Source organism: Carettochelys insculpta, chromosome 9, assembly GCF_033958435.1.
Source record: "Carettochelys insculpta isolate YL-2023 chromosome 9, ASM3395843v1, whole genome shotgun sequence".
NCBI lineage: Eukaryota > Metazoa > Chordata > Testudines > Carettochelyidae > Carettochelys > Carettochelys insculpta.
Window position 1 is genome coordinate 36,501,039 of NC_134145.1, and position 16,290 is coordinate 36,517,328.

Sequence of the window (16,290 nt, forward strand, 5' to 3'; positions counted from 1 at the left end):
TACTTACGTTAGGTGCTCATGATACTTTTGACAGTCTCTTATGATCCTGTATACTGATGACAAGCTCTATCTACCCAACATGACAATCTCCAGAGGAGTACTGAAGTCAGGGAAGGCAAATAAATGAATGTGCAGCATGTGGCATGGTAGAGTGAGCAAGTGAAGCATGCTAGAACAGAATTATGTAATATGACAAAGGTCTGGGTGCTTTCTAACATCCCCTGGAAAAGTTACAGAATGAAGAGTGCATGAATATGGCCTGGAATGACATACCCACTTTTTCAACATCTACTAATCATGTCAAGTATAGGCTTCTTGTCAACAAGCTTCTTAACTGAAAGAGATTCAGATGCTGCATGAATAAAATCTTAAGACCTGTCTTCTCCTATAGTGGTCCCAACAGGTAGCATTTATTCTCATGGGCTACATCTACACTACAGTGATCTGTCAACAGATGGTACTGTTGGAAGAGATCTTCCAGCAAAACTTCTGTTGACAGATCATGTCCACCCACAAAAGTGTATTGAAAGAGCAATCCTCTATTGAAAGAGAGCAGCCAGACTGCCCAGTCGCTCTCTTGACAGAAAGGCCAGCTGGAAGCTCAGCAAACAGGGCTGCCCGGTGAACCAGAAACCCTGCCTATCAACAAAGGGCCACCCAGAGTGTCTACACAGCTTTTTTACAACTGAAACCATCAAAAAAGGTATTATTCCTCATCATAGAGAGACAGAAAGCTGTCGGTGGAAGTACTGAGTTTTGCTGACAGGCTGTCGATAAAACACCTTCTGTGAGTAGACGCACCATGAGTTTTCTTGACAAACCTCACTTTTGTTGACAAAACTCTCTAGTGTAGACATAGCCATGGTGAAAGTCCTTCAATTGAGGTATGGATAAGGTATTATTATGGGATACAGAAATCCAAGGCCTCCAACAAAAATACATTTTGCTAATCTACACAAACGTTTGTTTCCACTTTGCACTTTCAAAAAGATAGACAGGCAAAATGTGCATGTGGAGAAAGAATCAGAGGGTGGAAAAGAAGGATGAGGATAAAGGAGAATACAGATTTTTCAGAGGCACAAGGAGCACAAAATGTTGCACCCTAGACAATTAATGAGCATGCATGTGTAAATTATCTCATTAATCATCTTTGAGTGAATTTTAGGATCATGAAAAACCATCTGACAACAAACTTAAAATGCCCCGTTCAAGTAAACCTACTTAACAAATGAATTTATATAAAACCCACAAGTTGCTTGATGTTATTTATTTATAATTAGGTATACATATAAAAACAGAGAATATCAAAATGCAAATAATCAAGGATTATGAATTTTCCTGATCACCAAATTAAATGAACAGATACATTATTTATGAACATGAAACTAATGGCTTTATATTCAGACATGGATAAAGAGGATCAAAATAAATTTGTATGAGAGAGCTCCTAGTGAGAATAAAAAATAGGCTAAGACTAAAATACATTGTAGCAATTCCAACAAATCTCTACATTGTTTTGGCTTTAACATTACCGTAGCCATACATAACTACTAAGGATGAATATGTGGTGGAAAGGTGGGCGGGGGGGGCGGCGCGCAGGGAGGGATAACCCAGTACATTTACCATAGAAGATGCATCTACACTATGAGCTAGAGGTCTGATTCCCAACTCACATACACTGACGCATGCTAGCTCTCATCAAGATAGCATCTGTATAAATAGCAGTATAGTAATCTCAGCACTGACAGCAGAGGCCCAGCTCATACTAGGTTGATGGGAGCTAGCACAAACATGCTTACTTGAGCTGGAAATCACACCCTTAATTCATAGTGTAGACACAGTCATAGAAAGACATGGAGGGTTAGCATTCCATTCTCAAGTAATGAAATCTTTGATCTATAGTTGTTGAAACATTAATTAGCATAATTAAAAGTTATTTAGAATGCGTCTATGCAGAAAAAGAGTTGCTAATCAAAAACTGAAGTAACACCTGGATTTTGTAATAACACAGTTTAAACCATTTTAAGAAGTATGCTGTGATTGTTCACTAGAGGAAACAATCTCAACCACAATACAAGTCACTAATGTGAAGAATACGATACAGATCCATGATTAGCAAATTTATTTTTAGAAAAGTCTAATGTAAAGTTGACTTGAGGAAGCATTAAGACAATACTACCTTGTACACTGAAGTAATTTAAAGTGATTAATCCTGATTGGAAATGCTATTTTAAAACTCCTTTCACATCTTTTCATGGAAAAACAGCACCCCACGTTGCTTTGTTTGCGTACGATACAGCTAATTACAATTTCAAAGAAACTTTTAAAAAATTAAATGTAATGTTTAATTACAGACTGTCTCCTTGCAAACACGTTGCTGGTATGTTAAATTGTACTTAGATAAAAGTGCTCACTTAATCATGTTTACACCTAGAAACTCTATAAAGATTAATCATCATATTCAGAAATTTTCAAAAGAAGAAGTTGCGCTTCACAAAATGGACAACTGACAGCTAACAACTGACAGTTGCTTTTCTGAAAGCTAAGAAAATAGTTTGCCTTAAAATAATCACTAGAGAAAATAGCCATCATTATAAAGGCCATCAACATTATGTATTTTAATAGAGTTAAAATTTCAAGTACTAATTGGAAAACAAATTTACTGCATCAGGGAAATGTAAAGTTCACATTATCCGCCGAACTATCACCTCAACACACTGGGTTCACTGCTAAGGGCAGGCCTCTCTTTGGTTCATAAGGTGTTGTCCTGGAAACCATTCTGATGCAGTCAATAATAGGGCAGACACTGAGACACAGATTGCAGCCTGTGCAACTGTCAGTAACAGTGGGCAGGTGGGTTTCTGGATCAAACTGTATAGCCTGTAAAAAGAAATAAATGGCATTGCTGTCACTTATGGAAAAGGTCAAAAAGTCCCATTTTAGTATCTGCATTTTCTGTACTACAGTAGTGTACTTCAAGATGAGTGTGTTTGATGCTGCACTGCAGCTATAGCAACAGTTTAAATGCCTGGAAACAAACATTTTAAAATTAGGAATGTAGGGCCAAATTACTCCCCGGTGAAAGACATGCATCATAAATTGACTCAGAGTGGTAGCTGTGTTAGTCTATAGTTTCACAAATAAAAAGAAGTTAATCATAAACTGAGTTACACAAGGGATGAATATGGCCCACTAAGATTCAACTTCCATTAAAATATTTTTCCTTCATGGGAGGAAAATCTTTCATAACGCAGCAATTCATCAGATGTATTGGAAAAGAAGAGATAGAAGAGATATACAGACTAGTCCTGTATGGATTCTCCATGAATCAGACTGTAAATACAATCATGTCCTCTTTTGAGTTTTATTCTCTACAAGATGCATACAATCTAATTTAACAAAATCTGACAAGGAATGGCACATGCTTTGCCACATGCAAGCCTTAAAAAGCTAGAAGGGATATATGGGATTTGGGCAGACAGGATTTCTTAATCTCTGCCATTTCCAAGGACTGTGCCTTTAGTGTGAAAAATATTTTTAATATGAAGTCATAACTATAGCTTCAATAAATCAGCTGTAAAACCCCAGCTTAAAAAACAAAAGACTAACTTCACACTCTCCAATAATTAAAGAATGAACTTTGAGTAAAAGGAAACAAAATATCTATGTAAATTAGTGGAAGTTTTAGAATTGGAGGGTCAGGCACTAAATTTGTTTGTCTGCAAAGAAGTGGTATAAAAACTATGGTAGAAAAAATAAAATGCACAGAAGTGCATTTACTTTTACATCTCCAAATCTACATTGGCACCTATGCCAGAGCCATTGAATCAGACTCACATCCTCTCCTTATATAAATCTGTCCTAAAATGGTCTTTCTTTCATAATCCTCACAATATTTACTTTCAGGGAACACCAGAGTAGTGTGTTTGAGGCAAAGTGCGCAAAGAACAATCAATGTTTATAGGAAAAAAGGAACTCCCTCCCCAGAATTTATCAGAGAGAATTTTCAACCACCAATGCATTATAATATCTCAGCCACAACACTGAACAGTGGCACAATGAAATGTCACATACAGTAATCTCTTTCATAACCAGCATTCTACTATCTGGAACTCCCAGATAACCTATATTTTAACCATAAATAAATTTTAGTTACATTTTCCATAAGTACAGTATAGTCAAAGTAAATACAAATAAATACTGCAAATACACTATAAGTTTACAATATTACTGTTGGTAAATAAAGTATTCTGCATACATTTTCGTTTCTTTCTTAATAGTTTGTTTTTCTTTAGTGTTATGCATTGCTAGGTATACTTCTCTTCTATCCAGAATATTTGGCAATCTCCCAGTCCTGGGGTTGCTGGATATGAAAGAGTTTACTGTATTTGTTAGAGCCAGTTGGAAATTTTCAGATGGAACGATCTTCTGTTGGAAAACATTGCTTCATTGAAATCAAAATGTGTTCTGGAAAATTCTGGTTTTAATTATATTTCATCACACATGGCATTTCTGGTCCTCCCTAAAATTGGTTGTATGTGTTAAAATGTCATTTTTATAAAAACGGAAACCAAAACAACTACACAGAAAGATTTCCAAAGTAGGAAGCTTTGTACAGATAGAGAGCTCATACAGAAAATTCATGGACTTCCATGTTAAAGAATTCCCCTACAGCCTTCATTCTTCCTTTGTAATGTTTGAATGGTAAATATTTTTGATGTGTGATAAAGTGGACTCTTGATGTGGCCTTTTCCTACCCTACTGTAACAATATTAACTGAAGGATAATTATGGGGCATAAGAGTTACACAAACACTTGTCTTCATGACCTGGGAACAGCTATATTGATATTGTTGGGATTACTGGTACCTTGTAAAGAGAAACATGTGCAGGTACTTGTAATGTTTGGAACTTGGGCTACATTTAGACTGAAGTTGTTCTCAAAAAAATTTACACAATTTGAGCAATGCAAATTGCACAAATTATTTTAAGATACCTTATTTTGAACTTGGTGCTGACCAAACGGCACCAAAGTTTGAAGTAAGGGCCTATTTTGACAGTTCCATTAGCCTTCTCACGACAAGGGGTAGTGGAACCAGAATACCGTGCTTGAAATAGCAGTGGGGAAAAGCTGCAGAGTTGTTACTTTGGGATACATTTGTATCCCAAAACAGCAACCACAGCCTAAACATAGCCCTGGTGAGCTTCTCCTAAACCACCTACAGGCAGATTATGAAGGAAAGAGAGTGTTTATTTCCTTCTGAAATCACAGACAGTGTTTTTAGGAGAGGTTCTGCAGCTCTGCTCCAGCAGCAGCACTAACTGCTTTAACTATGGCCTTCTCTGGGTCTTCCCAAGCTCCAACACTCAAGAACAGAAGAGATTGGAGGCTTCTTAATGTCTGTTTTGGCTTTCCATTTGTAAAGAGGCTCATGAATAATAGTAGCAGTAGACTGACATCTCATCATCCACTAACTGAACCAGTCTGAAACTCTAAGTTTTGGTGTGGTTTGAGAGAGAAATAAAGGTTCTCTGTGGTTTTGTTTTAACAACCACTTTAACAATGAAAGTAAGGAGCCGAAATAGATATAGGGCTAGATTTCCTGCTGACATAAACCAGTGTAGCTTCACTAATGGAACAGTTCATGTCAGCTGAGGTTCTGAATCGCTGCTCCCTCTAATATTTTCCATGCATGCATGGAATGAATTTTGTTATGTGCACTGAGGCATGTGTAGATGTGCACCACCAACAGAAATACATCCTGCCAGCTGAGGGCGCTCTGCTAATCAGCTGGGTGACACCTGAATCTCTGCTGGGTGGCTGCCCAGGCACACAGCTTACATGGAACATTGATCTGAACCATCGCCTCTATCTTAAATCAGTCCTGTGCATGGTTCACTGCTCACCTTGAATTCTTGTGAGCACAGTGAATTTGGATGTGTACTCCTGAGTTCAAACATCTGACGGGGTGAGCTAGACAGTGATTGGTCCTGCAGTGAGTGCAGGGAACTGGACTTGATCTCTTGAGGACCCTTTGAGTTCTAGTGTTCTGTGATTCTGTGGTCCCTCAGCCACAGCTGGTACACTCTGACCTGCTGTGTAGAAAGGTCTTTATTTTATATATTTAATATTAGTTTGGCCCACGATACTGGTAGTTCAGGCAGGTGTTTAAAGTTAATTTTTCCAGTTTAACCAATCAAAAATTGCTTGGGGGTATTTATCTATCTTTACCTTGATTACTGTTTTTGGTTACCTTTGCCTTAAATATTGGGTCTGTTCTGGTCTGGCTATGGTCTGAAGAAGTGGGTCTGTCCCACGAAAACTCACCGAATAAATTATTTTCTTAGTCTTTAAAGTGGTACTGGACTGCTTTTTTGTTTTGATAGTATACAGACTAGCACAGCTTTCTCTGTTATAAATTTGGTAGTGTTCTACACTAAAATCCCCCAACACAGTAGTATTGCCATTGTAAGGGCCACAGTACAATCTCACCTGGTTATGCTAATTAGCCGCATGAGTTTGCAAACGGTCCTCCATCTGCAATTTTGTGACCTGTCATTAGCATAGCACTGCCAGCAGCAGCGCTGTGCTAATGGGCCATCTAGACATGGTGAGTGTGTGCCGCTTGATTTTTTTTCCTTCCTGTGCATTAATCCCCCGTCCCTCCTTTTCTCTCCCCAGTTGTTTCTTCTGAGTGCTTCATTTTCTGGTAACCTCTGTTATCTAAATGAACTTTACAAACTATCTGCTTGGTGCCTGCAAGTGCTTAGGACAGCCTGCATATTGCCAGCGATCCTTCACCAGACTTGTCAGCTGACCTGCCTGTCCCAACTTAGTAAAAACTCACACCCCTGCAGCTTGCAAACTGCTCATGGGCATGTTGACAGAGATAGCCAAGTAACAGGAAAACAAGCCCAGCCTTTGTGTGTGTACGGCAATCTCAGACTCACTGTCCATTGTATATCCATGCGTTTCTGTTCATGTAAGGACCCAGAGGACCTCTAATGTCCTTACACAAAGTGCTTGAAAGATTTATAATGGTTTAATTGCTTTATTTACCAAATAAATTTTGATTCAAAATGACAAAAATGCCTCTTTGTATTTGAATTTCGAAACTGCATTTGCATTTGCATCTTTAAAACAGATTCTTATTGGGACAATTTTTGCTAATAAAGTAGCTTGTGGTAGTAGGCAAAAGCTTAGCTGTCATGACTTTACAATGTCTCTCCTATTACTATGACATGGGTTTGGTGGACTGAATAGAAATCTGAACCAAGGAACTCTGTTCTCTATGGCTTGACTCCACAGAGGATTACTGGGAAAACATGGGGAGTTTGGTTACTTAAGGTCCAATGAGTGAAGACAGCTAAGGGATTAGGGATCTGCAGGCTGATAGGCTGGGAAGAACATTCAGGATCACCACTAGAAAAATTAGGCCATAGCATAGTCTGGGCTTAGATTAAACATTGATTTTCTCTTCTCAGTTTTTTAAAATGCTTGGTTTTTGCCCCAGATTAATTGTTGTGATAAGTGATTTTTGCAGACAGCTTTATTTCGCTTTTTATATTTAATTAAAAATCAGTTTTACTACCAAACAAATTGAATTCAAAATAAAACAAAAGATACTGAAAAATATAAAATTGTGTCCTAGTGAAAATACAGACTGCTGTACTGGGTTGGTAGAAGCCATGAAAATTATTGCTGCAAGGGATATTGATTATCACAGAAATTTTATTGGATTCCATTTTAGTTTGAAAAGAGAACAGGCTACCTTAGTTGTCTGATTCTGGCTCTACTGTCATCTCACCAGGGCTGCGTCTACACGTGCACGCTACTTCGAAGTAGCGGCACCAACTTCGAAATAGCGCCCGTCGCGTCTACACGCATCGGGCGCTATTTCGAAGTTAACTTCGACGTTAGGCGGCGAGACGTCGAAGTCGCTAACCCCATGAGGGGATGGGAATAACGCCCTACTTCGACGTTCAACATCGAAGTAGGGACGTGTAGACGATCCACGTCCCGCAACATCGAAATAGCGGGGTCCTCCATGGCGGCCATCAGCTGGGGGGTTGAGAGATACTCTCTCTCCAGCCCTTGCGGGGCTCTGTGGTCACCGTGGGCAGCAGCCCTTAGCCCAGGGCTTCTGGCTGCTGCTGCTGCAGCTGGGGGTCCGTGCTGCATATACAGGGTCTGCAACTAGTTGTTGGCTCTGTGTATCTTGCACTGTTTAATGAAAGTGTGTCTGGGAGGGGCCCTTTAAGGGAGCGACTTGCTGTTGAGTCCGCCCCGTGACCCTGTCTGCAGCTGTGCCTGGCTCCCTTATTTCGATGTGTGCTACTTTGGCGTGTAGACGTTCCCTCGCTGTGCCTATTTCGATGTTGGGCTGAGCAACGTCGAAGTTGAACATCGACGTTGCCAGCCCTGGAGGACGTGTAGACGTTATTCATCGAAATAGCCTATTTCGATGTCGCAACATCGAAATAAGCTATTTCGAAGTTGGGTGCACGTGTAGACGTAGCCCAGATGTGGAATAGTAGGACGAGGAATAGTCACAGAAATACAGTGATTTTCACAGAGCTATATGCTACTGTACATGTTAGAACTGAAGGAATAAATAGTTTGTTTTGAACAGTTCTTGCAGCTCAAAATCATGACATATGCCAGGTGAAGTGATTTCTGGGCCTATCAGCCTGATCCCTGTGGAAGTTAATTTATCATATCGGAGGGCTGATTCATACAGAAATAAAAATCTTTCCCAAATCAGGGCTGAATCAATGTAAGTTAGTTTGACAAAGCTCAGGAAATCTTACATTTTTGAACAGGTACTTGGCAGGTAGGAATATTTTCTTTCTTCCCACTGCTCCATAGGTTTGAGGGGGACAGATCACATCACCTACCCCTTAGTTACTTGAGGGCTTTTGAAGAATTGAATTTAGTGCAGTCAATTGTGTGTCTTGCTTTATTTGCATCCCATAACCCTCCCCGCTCCCCCTAAACCCCAAAACAAAGTGAAACAAAAAAGCTCCCGATATAGATGCCATAGATATAAGTTCTAAGGGCTCCAAAGAGAAGCTGTGAAATGGAATTTCAGTTCTTTTGACACAAATCTCCAACAAAGTCCACAATGACTGGTGCATGGACAACCTGTACAAATGCACCTATCAAGGACCTCTTTGTATAGTTAAGAATAGAAGAACAGCCATAACAGACCAAAGTCTAGTCCACTAGCCTGTTTTTCAACAGTGGCCAGTGCCAGGTGCCCCAGAAGGAATGACCAGAACAGATAACCACCAAGCAATCCATGCTCTGCCACTCATTCCCAGATTCTGACAAAGATGCTAGGGACACCATCCTTGCCCATCCTGGCTAGTAACCATTCATGGACTTATCTTCCATGAATATATCTAATTCTTTTCTGAACCCTGATATAGTTTTGGCCTCCACAACATCCTCTGACAAAATGTTCCACAGGTTGACTGTGCTTTGCCTGAGGAAATGCTTCCTTTTATTTGGTTTAATTTTGCGGCCTGTTAGTGTCACTTGGTCACCGTAGAACCATGCTGGTGTTAAAAAGCCAATGTTTTATACAGCTGTTTTTGCCACATGATTGTTAACAGAAAGTAGAGTCTTTCTTTCTCAGGAACAGAAAGATAACGCTCAGTGCCTTTTGTGCCAATTACAACTGTGTTTTTACCTGGTAGCCAGAATCATTACAGGTCATGTAGCATTTGCCACAGTTGATGCACATTTCCTTGTCAATCACAGCCAAAACTTGCTCTGTGTTGTTAAGCTCGCCATATGTTCCAATATACTGCAGTGCTTTTCCAATTACATCCTGGAGAGAAAAAACAGAATCATTTAGAAAATACCCACGTGTTGTTTTTGTTTTTTATAGCCATGTAGGAAGGTTCTTCAATATTTCAATATGGGAATTTCTTGAGGACACTATGGCAATGTTTACAGTTTTTAAAATAAATGTTAAGATTTGCCACATTTCATACTTCCTAAACCATAAAATGTAGATAAAGGGTATTGAATACACAAAAAATTAAAATATAGGCAGATCTACAAATGTCTGACTGTCCACAAAGCCATTATGCATTTATCATTTCGTTTAAAATGTTCTATTTGACTAACTTATCCTTAGCCACCATTTAGTAGTACTACAGGGAACAAAATGGAGCAGGAAACAGAAGTGGTATGACATATGCAATCTGGCTGTCCTTGGTCACTTTTCATTAGCACAGATACAAGAACGCACAACAGGAAAAGAAAGGGGCATCATTAAACAACAAGGGATAAAGAGAACAATTGCTTTTCTATCCTTAGAAAGACAAGCAAATGACTTGAGAGTCAGCTCTTTATTGCAAACAAACAGTACAAGAGCCTGATCGTACAAGTCCTTATTCAAGGAAACAACACTTTTGTCAAGTGGGTTACCTGTTAATGGAAGTTGCAAATCCCTAAATACTTGCTGAGTAAGATTAAATGTATGCCGTTATTATTTCTGTAAACAAGCTAAGTGTGACTTATCAGATACAAACAAGTTCCTGTCTCTTAAAAAACAAAAACTAGGCAATGTAAGCTATTTTGTGCTTGTCAGCTGTAGATCTCTTAGGATGGATCAGTATTATGTTCCCATTTTACATGTGGACTAACAGATGCATGTAGAGATTCAGTGACACGTTCAAGATTACAAGAGTGAGCTGATAGCTGAGAGGGGAATAGAACTCTGGTTGCTAAGGGATTAATTTAACTGTCCACAGCTATCCTCCACAGAAAACATTCGAATAGCATGTTACAGTGATTGTCTTTGGTATTTCTCATGTGGTTCACAACGTTCCCACGCCATTGCTCTTTTTGTTTGTTTGTTTGTTCATAAGAATAAGAGGAATGTTGCTTGACACAAGAAGCATGCAAGTCACTTCAGGAACAGAGAAAAACAGTTGTCATTGTTTATAAACCATAGTAGAACACACTGGTTAGATGAACTCAGGCTTGCTACTTCTGTGCCTCTTCTTTGCAGTAACCGTACAGGTAACCCATGCAGTAAGGGGAAGGGAGACTCCTTATCTATGATTTGGGGCATGATTGCTACAATATTCCATTGCCAAAAACCTTCTCCTGTGGGAACTGTAGCAGCTGCAGGGAGCTGACCGGCTGCAGTAGCATCCAAGGAGCTGCTGTATATGTTGTTCCATAATATTCCTGGTGGAAACATTCTAGCACAAAGCTCATTGCCAAGGGTGACCACATTTCACCCTTTATAAGAAAATGAGATCATTTGTTCTCTTGCCCTGAATCCATGTACATTATCAACAGTCCCCAAGGCAAATGGAAAGTATTCCCTTTCTCAGATCCTGTCTGCAGAAAAATAAGAATGTATACTTAGATATGTATTAAAAGTAATATTCAACAGTGGTGGCATTAAAAAGCTGCCATAGTTACTCTATATTCCAAGCACAGGGAAAACTGGTATCTCAGATACCGCTGTGTGCTAACTTGCTGGCATATGCTAAATTTTTAATGCTGTAGATTTTAATGTGTATACCGGAATTGGCAGTAAAAGAATGGTTCTGTGATACTAAGCTCACAATAATCATCTTGGCAAAAAATATAACTGAATTCAACCAACTCAAGAAATCAACAAACTTTCAATTTTCCCCATTGGATGAGGCAACATCGAAACTAACCTTCAACAAAGGACCAGAGGTTGCAAGATTTGTTACAATAATTGTAAAGATTCTACATAACTAATATAAATTTGGATGAAATAAATGAAGTTGTTTGACACATAGGTAAATTTTACCTTTATGCTTCGAAAAACATGCATAACTCAAAATACTAGCTAGATCTCTGTGCATGTTATAGGAGCTGCGGCACTGAATTTCTAGGAATTTTTGATGATACATGAGGTAATAATTATGACTATCACCATGGATTTGATCCAAACCAACTAGCACCCTCCACTAAGCCCCAGGTCATGTTCCAGAACAGAAGCAGACATCCTTTCTCTAGAAATGAAAGTTTCAGTTTAGGCATCGCCTGCAGGCTCAAAATACCTGATATTTGTTCTTGTATTCTTTGATGGAACATACAAAAAGCTTATTTGATCAATGTACTTTGCACCACATTTTGAATAACCAATTTCCAATTCCATCAGGTTGTAATCTCTCAAAATGGTGTCCACTGTGAAATATGTAAATGCGTATTACTAAGCTCCTTTTATTTACATTTGTATTACTTATTAAATTAACCATAGTCAAGCCTTATTTTATAAAATTCTAGAGGCCAGAAAATTATTGCAGGACTGGAATTCAGAAACTCACAAGGTTTATTATTATTTGAAATGTTCTTATTTTCAGACATTCCAAGTAGTCCCAGATCATCCTGATGCTATCTCTCAGAAGCCGCGTCTACACGTGCCGGCTACTTCGAAGTAGCCGCGCCAACTTCGAAATAGCGCCCGCCACGTCTACACGTGGCGAGCACTATTTCGAAGTTGACATCGACGTAAGGTGGCGAGACATTGAAGTCGCTATCCTCATGAGGAGATGGGAATAGCGCCCTACTTCGACGTTGAACGTCGAAGTAGGGCATGTGTAGCCAATCCGCGTCCCACAACATCGAAATAGCGGGGTCTGCCAAGGCGGCCATCAGCTGAGGGGTTGAGAGACACTCTCTCTCCAGCCCCTGCGGGGCTCTATGGTCACCGTGGGCAGCAGCCCTTAGCCCAGGGCTTCTGGCTGCTGCTGCTGCAGCTGGGGATCCGTGCTGCATGCACAGGGTCTGCAACCAGTTGTCGGCTCTGTGGATCTTGTGCTGTTTAGTGCAAGTGTGTCTGGGAGGGGCCCTTTAAGGGAGCGGCTTGCTGTTGAGTCCGCCCTGTGACCCTGTCTGCAGCTGTTCCTGGCACCCTTACCGCTTTGGTGTGTAGACGCTCCCCTGCAGCGCCTACTTCGATGTTGTGCTGCCCCATCGACGGCACCAGCCCTGGAGGACGTGTAGACGTTATTCATCGAAATAGCTTATTTTGATGTCGCTACATCGAAATAAGCTATTTCGATGTAGCATTCACGTGTAGACGTAGCTAGAGCAAGGTAAACCTTTGCTGTTATGACAGCAAAAGAAAACTTCAAACTGTGAATTACACATAAACTTACGTTGCATGATCTTCCGGAACTTACCTCTCCCCTCAGTATAGGAGTCTGTATTTTAACTGTTTTGTATTTTTTGGTAGCTTTTACTTTATTTTAAATTTAGTTGTAAATTTGGTAGTAAAACTTGGTAGTAAAACTGCTTTTTAACGTGCACAGAGTTTGAGAGGTATAAATGGGGTCAGCAACCTTTCCGTGGTGGAGTGCTGAATTTGACCTATTGACCTCCATGTACAGTCAGTGTGCAAGTGATACTTTTTAAAGTCATCAATTGTTCTACTGACAAGCGCTTTAATAAATAAATTAAGATGTAAAGCATTACCATTTAGGTGGTGGTTGGTAGCATTAGCTGGACTTTTGTTAACCCACAGGCAGCATGGCTTTGAGCAAGCTCCCAGCTGCATGTTGGGGGGGGAAGGAAGGGCTGAGTTTCCATCTCATATGCCAGTGAAAATTGGCTTGAGTGCCACTCTTGGCACACATACTGAGGATTGATGACTACTATTACAGCAGAATCTGTGTAGAGGAACAGGGGAGGGAAGTTGTTGCCATTGGTTGCTAAGTTAACCACCATATCTGCACACAGAAGAAAAAGGAAAGTGCAGATGCATCTCTTTTCCAGTGCCAAATTACTCAACTGCCTTTTCTGTAACACCTCAACACCTGTGCGAAGGGCTTTAGCTGTCCTTTGCCAACATCTGAGACCTTCAGTTCCTGTTTGACGGCACCTACAGGGTCTTCATGCTCTTTCAGCATAAAAATATGATTCATTAGTACTTAAAGGCAGCATACATATATAATTGAATAGAAATTAATTTTCATAGGTATTTTCATATTTTACACAGAAAAAAAGAGTATGTGAATTTTCCAGTTTGCTATTGAATTCAGTTTTGGAATCCAGCAGTGTAATTGACTGGCTTTCCATTAACTGCTCATGGTCTATACATATCTACATAAGGATATTTCTGATAGTAGAAGGCTCTAGCAGACAAAGGCATAGCAAGTTCCACGGACTAGATATAGGGCACAAAATTAACCTGGGCCAATCTACCTAAGAATTTGAAATATTCTTCTAACACAGGAAGGATTTAAATCAAGACTGGATGCCTTTCTGAAAGCTGTGCTCTAGTTCAAGAATTATTTATGGATTTGATGCAAGAACTACTTTGTGTAATTTCATGGGCGGTATTATACAGCAGGTCAGATTAAATTGTCATGATGGTCCCTCCTGGCCTTAAACTTTATGACTGGAGAGTGTTAGGAACACTAGACATTCCCATAAACATATTGAATAAATGTAGCTTAAGGAATGTTCCCCAGAGATGACAATTAAAAATTTTGTTTGCTGTGCTAAGTTTTTGAACTTTTTGCTAACTCCCATGTTGCTTTTTACCACATGCATGAATACACCTGCACGGGAATTTACCCTCCCAACTATGGAAGAGATGTTTATCAGAACAGGCTGTGTCAAACATATACATATTGCAAACTGTGAAGAATCATTGTTATGCCTCCAAAATATTGCGAAAATTATTTTTAGACAGTTCTCTAGTTCAGTGCCATTTTTAGAGCAAGATCTTTGTTTTCATATAGCTGTGAAGTGCCATGGATATTTATACAAATAAAGAAACAATACATTTACATATATATTTACATCATGTTTTACAGGTGCAATGTCTCAAGAAATCTCAGAGCTTCTTTCTTGAATCAAAACATAAACGTTCAGAAAAAAATACTATAGCAAAAATAGCTGATATTTTGTTTAAAGTGCAGTTGCACTAAAAAAAAAAAGACTCAAAAATGGCATCAAGGGGTTCCATGTTTATTGTCTCTCAATGGCCTCTAGATTAAATGTTCACAGTTTACAGTATGATGATGTTTTTGCTAATTACCAGCCCTGAAAACACCGGGCAGGTTCTGAAAGTCAAGCTGTGTTCTTTCTGGCTTGTACATTACTATCGGCAATAAAATTCTGTGAGCTAAATTCCGCCCTTAATTATATCAATGCAATCCCACTAGTTTTAAGTTGTTCCTTTAGTTTCACCTATGCTGCTCTGGTCACATCTACAGGGCTACAAAGGTGTAACAGAGCAGAATTGGGTCCAGCAACTGCAATTAATTAGCAATTCCGTTGCTTAGAAGTGAATCAGGGTAGAATCCATTAACTATACTGACTTACTGGTGCTAACACGAGTAAAAAAAGTTAACACTCATTTTGTCATGAAAATAAATAAATAAGATTTTGAATTCATGCACAAGAAGAAGTTCTGTTGAATAAGATGATGCTGATTTTACACGGTCACTTTTATTACTATAACTGAATTTTAAATGGTAACTTTCAAAATATTATAAGGTGATTAGCTTTTCATTAGCCATGTTAGCAAAACTGTATTTTAAAATAAATTTCACAGATCATGGTTAGTTTACTTTTGGGTTTGTTGACTGCCTGTCTCTCTTTGTAGCTTGTTTCACACAGATTACATTATAAAACACAATGTGCCCAAGAGATGAAGGACATAAATTAAAAGGAATCCTTTTATCACAGAACAGTGCACAAAACTAGTATTGTATCTCTTAGATAAAATCCAAAGGGAGCACATATGTTAGTGGTATTAGTGTTCATTTTAAGATCTAAAGAACTATTTTAGCACAGGAGAATGAAAGCGTCATCAGCAAGAAACTTTGAGCAACCACAAGTCAACAGCTACAGGGAATGCCGGGGTTGGGGGGACAAAGCATCTAGAGTATGTAATGTGGAAGATTGGTAGGTGCTAAATTTGTATAAGAGAAAAATAAAGCCTACTCTATGAAATGGCTAAACTGAGTTCTCAGATCTGTGAGAGCATGATGGTAATAATCAACATTGCAGAAAATGATTCAACGTAAAGTAATAAATATATTTATAACACATTCTTCCATTTATATAGCAATATTTATCCTGAAGTTATTTCTGTATACGCATTTGTATTGTTCTCCTGATCATAGTGCTTTAAAACCTACACATCCATAGACTGTCAAAAGAATCAGTGAATCCAGAAGTGTCTTGCTAGTAGGGAGTGAAGTGAGGAATTAAAGAGAATAAGGACATTGCTGGGAATGTAAATGATTTGCATTAGTCTTCCTGACAGAAGAC

General features: G+C 39.2%; 1 protein-coding gene across 2 annotated transcripts in view; it reads right to left on the bottom strand.

Moving 5' to 3' along the window:
- Positions 1 to 1,260: 1,260 nt before the first annotated feature.
- Positions 1,261 to 16,290, bottom strand: part of DPYD (dihydropyrimidine dehydrogenase) — a 725,075-nt gene continuing 710,045 nt past the window's right edge. For both annotated transcript variants that reach the window (XM_075002998.1, XM_075002997.1), the window contains exons 22-23: positions 9,695 to 9,835; positions 1,261 to 2,880 (exon numbers count right to left, since the gene is read on the bottom strand). In XM_075002998.1, coding sequence (XP_074859099.1) covers positions 2,710 to 2,880; positions 9,695 to 9,835 — 312 coding nt within the window. In that variant the 3' untranslated portion in view covers positions 1,261 to 2,709. The remainder of the gene's footprint in view (positions 2,881 to 9,694; positions 9,836 to 16,290) is intronic.